The 6,598-nt window shown below is 41.2% G+C and overlaps 1 protein-coding gene across 1 annotated transcript in view; it reads right to left on the bottom strand.

The window, feature by feature from the left end:
• LOC119839278 (phenoloxidase-activating factor 2-like) overlaps positions 1 to 6,598 on the bottom strand; it is a 14,802-nt gene that overhangs the window by 1,630 nt on the left and 6,574 nt on the right. Inside the window, exons 5-10 of the mRNA XM_038365515.1 lie at positions 6,337 to 6,405; positions 4,076 to 4,190; positions 3,250 to 3,367; positions 1,849 to 1,954; positions 1,210 to 1,385; positions 5 to 72 (exon numbers count right to left, since the gene is read on the bottom strand). Coding sequence (XP_038221443.1) covers positions 5 to 72; positions 1,210 to 1,385; positions 1,849 to 1,954; positions 3,250 to 3,367; positions 4,076 to 4,190; positions 6,337 to 6,405 — 652 coding nt within the window. The remainder of the gene's footprint in view (positions 1 to 4; positions 73 to 1,209; positions 1,386 to 1,848; positions 1,955 to 3,249; positions 3,368 to 4,075; positions 4,191 to 6,336; positions 6,406 to 6,598) is intronic.

Genomic DNA, 6,598 nt, shown 5'->3' with positions numbered 1-6,598 from the left:
GAACTGCGGCCCGAAGCGCTCGTTCTGCAGCTGGCGCTCGCACGTCGCCCGGGAGACCAGGTTCAGTTTCACCTGGAATCGCCAGGTACGAAAGTGGAGTCAAGAAAGAAGAGTCATTAGTTCGTACAGTTATCATTGTTTTATTATTATGTATCTAATACCATAATACTCCGGTACCACCAGAAGGATAAGACCAAGGCCAGACCAGGCCAAAATTAGAAGGCTTACGTGGGGACACGGGTCCAACACGCGGAGGCCCTTTGGGTATTTGCGTTGTGGGACACCAGCCGCAGCCTGCCCAAGACTGCACCTTATTATTACTATTATTATCCACTAGACGCCACTACTCCGCCCGGATATCAAGATTCCTATTTTATCCCATCGGGTTAAAAAGTATCTTATCAACCGAGTCAGCTCATACCCTTTCTGTATACAAAATTTCATCACAAATACGTTCAATAGTTTCGGCGTAATGGACGGACAAACATCCAAACAAAAAAACTTTCACATATATAATACTAGCTGCACCCGGCAAACGCTGTTCTGCCTTACTCATATCATTCAGGGGTGTGAAAAATAGATGTTAGCCGATTCTCAGACCTACCCAATATGCTTACCAAATTTCAGAGGAATCGGTCAAGCCGTTTCGGAGGAGTATAGAGACTAACATTGTGACACGAGAATTTTATATATAAGATTCGGTGATATCACAACTCAGTGATATTCGCGTTTAGCGTAGATTGCAGCACGGGTTTTCCCAGGTTTTTTGATAAGAGTAAAGCAAAACGTTTCTCGGGTCAGCAGCAAAAAAGCAACTAGCGGTCCGCCCCGGATTCGCCCGTGGTACATAACATAACCCATAGCCTTCTTCGATATATGGGCTTTCTAACACTGATCAAATAATACATACAAATCGGACAAGTCGTTCCCGAGATTAGCGAGTTCAACCTAACAAAACAAACTCTTCGGCGTTAATTAACTTGTTGTTGCCCGCAGCTTAAAAAGTATCCTATGTCTTTTCCCAAGTTCACTTACTTCTATATTCATACAAAATTTTATCAAAATCGCTACAGTGGTTTAGGCGTGAAAGCGTAACAGACAGACAGACAGAGTTACTTTCGCATTTATAACATTAGTAGGGATTTAGATACAGACAATTCGCGATTAAAATCCGTTTGGTTAAAAAAAAAATGGTTTTAACTCCTTCACCTTTTTCAATATGAGAGCCTCTCTGTATTCATTGTCGAACTCCTTCCCCCAGCCCATCGCAAAGCACGTGGCGCCGTCTGGTGGCAGGGTCTTGCCCAGACATCCTATCCCGATATTTGGGGCCGGTTCGAACGGTGCCTCCAGCGCGATCAGCGCTATATCATTGTACAGCGATGCTGGAATATGAGGCGAATTGATTAGTCAACAATACAACCAAATTTAAATGAGACCACAAGATTTCACCAGATTTCAAATAATAAAAAAAAAATTATTATTTGAAATCTGGTGAAATCTTGCTTACGATTTTATTATTATTATTATTTTTTTTTATGTCATAGCGGGCAACTGAGCTGGCGGTTCGCCTGATGGTAAGCGATCACCATCGCCCATGAACATTCGCAGAGGTGGCGCATGCGCAGAACATTCGCAGAGGTAGTGCCACCTCTGCGAATGTTCTGCGCATGCGCTGCCCGCTTTACGCCCGGGTAAGGGGGAGAAAGTCTCGGTCTGGCAGGACACAGAAGGCTGATCACCCACCATTGTCCACAAAAAAAAAAAATCGATCAGCGAAGCGGATGTATATCATCCGCCCCCCACCCCACTGGGGGGACACGGGACTTCACTACCACACGAACTTACCTCTAAAATAATTTTCGTGCACTGTTATTTTTCTCACGTCGCGCTCTTGGTGCGGAAACTGCTCCTTTATCGTCTGCGTATCGTACTCGCCTGCGCGGCACTTCAGCTGTGAACAAAACAATAACACTACTTCTTACTACGTCTTACTACTTCTTACTACTTTTTATGTCATAGCGGGCAACTGAGCTGGCGGTTCGCCGGATGGTAAGCGATCACCACCGCCCATAAACATTCGCAAAGGTAGTGCCTCTGCGAATGCGCTGCCCGTTTTTATCGGGTAAGGGAAAAGGAAAGGATTAACGACTGGAAAGAAGGAATGGACAAGGACGGGTGAGGAAAAGGAAACGGGCCTCCGGCTCCCCCACTTACCGTACGAAACACAGTGGCATGCCACTATTTCACGCCGGTTTTCTGTGAGGGTGTGGTACTTCCCCGGTGCAAGCTGGCCAAATTCGTGCCGAAGCGTGCTCGACGCCCACAATAAAAACAATTCTTACTACTTCTTACTACTCCTTACACCCCCACAGAGGGCCGGCGTGAGAGAGAGAGAGAGAGAGAGATAGAGAAACACGCGCACGCCTCACAGCTTACGACTATAGTAAAGGGTCGTTACAACGCCTGGTCTTAATTTTTCCCGTCCAGTTTTACGCAAGGAACTTAGTTTAAAAGTACTATGTACTAGCTGTTGCCCGCAGCTTCGCCCGCGCGGCCTTAATAAATTTTCATAGTACAAACTTTCATCCCCCCCTATTTTATCCCCTTGGGAGTAGAATTTATCATTATCCTTTCTTAGCACACAAAATTTCATAAAAATCGGTGCAGCCCCTTCGGAGGATTTCGTTAACTAAAATTATGACACGGGAATTTTATATATAAGATATACTAGCCTCCCGCCTGCGGCTTCACGCGCCTCCGTATTATACAGCCATTCTTGAGCTTTAGCAAGACTAACGAAAAGCAATTCATTTTTATATATAAGACTAGCGGTCCGCCCCGGTTTTGTCCGTGTTACATATATAGCCTACAGCCTTCCTCAATATATGACCTATCTAACACTGAAAGAATTTTTCATATCGGACCAGCAGTTCCTGAGATTAGCGCGTTCAAACAAACAAACAAACTCTTCAGCTATATAATATTCTACCACGTAAGTGCGTATCCCGTAGGAATATCAGGATAAAAAAGTTGCCTATATGTTATCCAGTTGTCCAGCTGTCTACGTACATACTACGTCATTGCAATCGGTTCAATAGTTTTTGCGTGAAAGAGCAACAAACACACACACACACACATCCTTACAAACTTTCCCATTTATAATATCAGTAGCAAGTAGGGAGTATAGATTTCAGAAGCTGTTTAGCCTACAGTATATTAGAATAGTCTAGAATCTCTGTGAAGTACCTGTGAGGCCTCGTATTGGGTCACCTTGTGCGCTGCGGTCAGGACGTAGGACATGTGGATGAGCAAACCGCCGCCGACAAAGTCGCTCGGTGACCACACGTCGCTAATGTTGTTCTGTCTGATGTGGGACATATTGAATGGTCACTACTGCGCTAATATTTTTTGTGCTTTTCTATAATACTAGTTGCGCCCCGCGGTTGCAACCGCGTAAGTCGATACCACGTAGGAATATTGGGATAAAAAATTACCTATATCTTATTCCAGTCGTCCAGCTGTCTATGCACCAAATTCATTTTCATTGCAATCGGTTCAGCAGTTTTTGCGTGAAAGAGTAATAAACACACACACATCCTTACAAACTTTCGTTTATAAAATATTAAGTAGAATAAGCAGGATATAATATTAGTATAAATTACTTTGGATTACATTTCTTCACTAATCACTACTTGGTATAAAGTAAAGTCGCTTCCCTCGTCTGTCACTGTGTATGTATGTATGCGAGCTTAGACCTTTAAAACTACACAACCGATTTTGATGGGTTTTATTTAATAGATAGATAGATTAAAGAGTAAAATATGTGTAAAAAGCGTATAAAGGAGCTTGAATTAAATCTATCCTTTTCAAGTAGAACAAAAATCTAGTCTAAAGGAGTTTTTAGAGTTAACATACAAACATACAGGTAAATCTAAAAACTGTTTTAAAAATTATACTTTCCATTGTAATATCTCTACAGTGCTGGGGAACCCCCGAAACCACTCAGCCTACGTCCATGGCTATATGTGCATATAAAAAACCTAACCACTTACGTTACAGTCGGTCAACTCACTTTATTATGGCCACCATGAATGGAAAGTCTCCGTAGTTGGCGTAAACACTGTTTTCGGCCACTTCCTTTGTGGTCGTCTTAAATGCTCTTATCTTGGGATTACTCCATCCACACCCTGTAAATAAAACAATGATATTAAATATTAAATAATAAATAAATAAATAAATACTTTAACGCACCCACACAAACAGAGAAGCGGGCGTACACAAACAGAAACGAAGAAGAGCGGTACATTAGGCGGCCTTGTCGCTGAAAAGCAATATCTTCCCGGCAACCTTAGCCTTAACCTGTAAAGCTGTGCCTACCTGTAATTTAGATACATATGTACTAATGTGTTGATGTATATTTTAATGTTTTAATAGTTTTAACAAGAAATTATGTATCTAGTTGGTAAGCCTTTCTTTAAATAAATAAATAAATAAACCTTTGGATATAATAAAGTTTCATGTGCCTAAGGGGCACCCCACGCCATCTATTGAGATGATTAAGAACCATCACCATCATATATGTAGTCACTTGTTAACAAATCCCAGCCGGTTCCAAGGACTATTAACAAAATGAGGGTAGTTGGGCCGAATGCTGGATACATACGACGTACGAACACCAAGACGCAATCCGTACGAATTCCACACCTAAGTGATTCGACATTTCATAAGATCCGATGGCTAAACGAGTTTTTAGATTCAGAAATTGAAAACTTTTTTAACGGATTTTAAACGCGATTTATTCACATGGTCGCGCGGGTGACTCCCTCGCGCCCTCGTTCGCTGTAAAGTGTTCGAAACGTTGGGTTAATAATAAAATGAATAAATCGCGTTTTAAATCCGTTAAAAAGTTTTCAATTTCTAAATGTATAATACTCGCGTGAAAATGTTTACTAGATGTTTGGCATTATATTCGTATGCTATGTATTTCGTAGCGAAACATGTGAACAAACTTAGCGTATTATTTATTATGTAAACACCTTGTATACCATGTTTGTGCAAATAAATAATTATGATTATTACAAAGGCCGCGTGGTGGTGCACTGGTGGCTCAGTGGTGAGAACCTCGGACTTCAAAATCGATAAGTCGGGGTTCGAGACCGGGCAGAGCGTGCAGGAAATAAATAGATTTTTTCAATTTATCTGCACATGTGAATAACATCACCTACTGCTTAAAACGGTGAAGGAAAACATCGTGAGGAAACCGGCGTGTCCAAGAATCAAAAGTTCGACGACATGTGACATCTGCCAACCCGCACTTGGCCAGCGTGGTGGATTATGGCCTGAACCCTCATAGGAGGCCTGTATCCCAGCAGTGGGAACATATATGGGCTGATGATGATGAAAGGACGCGTTCCATCGATACAATATTGTAATCATTGAAATAATGTTTCGTATTGGTTGTGATGGTTCTTAATCACCTCAATAGATGGCGTGGGGTGCCCCTTAGGCACATGAAACCGAAAGAGTAGAAGAAATTCGATTACTGTGGCGGGATCACGGGTGGCCGAGAGGCTAGGCGTTGCTACGGTTAGGCAAGAAACGCGGGTTCGAATCCCGCCTCGTGAACAAATTTTTTCTATTCTTTCAAAATTTTTCAAATAATTATGAATTATGAATTATTTCACAAGTTATTAAAAGCGATATCTGTATTTGAAAATAATTCATTTAAAATCAATTTATACTCGACAATATAATCACTAAATAGTATAAAACAAAGTCGCTTTCTCTGTCCTTATGTCCCTATGTCCTTACGCTTAAATCTATAAAACTACGCAACGGACATTGAAGGAGTTTTTTTTTTTTTTTTAATAGATAGAGTGATAATAGATAGATCTATTAAGCTACTCTGAATTTAACGCGTGCGAAGCCGCAGGCAAAAGTTAGTATAGAATATTTCATAATCATCATCATCATCATCATCATCAGCCCTTATATGTTCCCACTGCTGGGACACAGGCCTTCTATGAGGGTTTATTTCACAATGTTCAAACACAATTTTTTGGTACAACAAAATGGTCTCACGTCCCTCCCATGATGCCTGTTATCCTACTAATATTATAAATGTGAAAGTATGTAAGGATGTGTGTGTGTGTTTGTTGCTCTTTCACGCAAAACCTACCGAACCGATTGCAATAAAACTTGGTACGTAGACAGCTGGACAACTGGAATAACAAATAGGCAACTTTTATCCCGATATTCCTACGGGATACGGACTTACGCGGGTGAAACCGCGGGGTTCAGCTAGTTGTCAATAGTCTTTCATTTGATAAATACCTGTCAATTCCTGGGACTTTGTCAGGAACGGCGTGGTAGGCCTTCTCATAGGATTCAAATCCCCATCACCTGTTAAGCAAAAATTAACTTTTTATCCCGTCACCTGTTAAGTGAAAGAATAGCTATTATCCTGACAAGAGCCTAAGAGAGGTGGTTAATGGTAAATATGAAATGAAATGAAATGAATGAAATGAAATGAAATGAAATGAAATGAAATGAAATGAAATGAAATGAAATGAAATGAAATATTCTTTATTGCACA

Source organism: Zerene cesonia, unplaced genomic scaffold (assembly GCF_012273895.1).
Source record: "Zerene cesonia ecotype Mississippi unplaced genomic scaffold, Zerene_cesonia_1.1 Zces_u011, whole genome shotgun sequence".
Lineage (NCBI taxonomy): Eukaryota > Metazoa > Arthropoda > Insecta > Lepidoptera > Pieridae > Zerene > Zerene cesonia.
The sequence above is the reverse complement of the archived record's forward strand: the minus strand, read 5'-3'. Positions and strand labels throughout refer to the sequence as shown.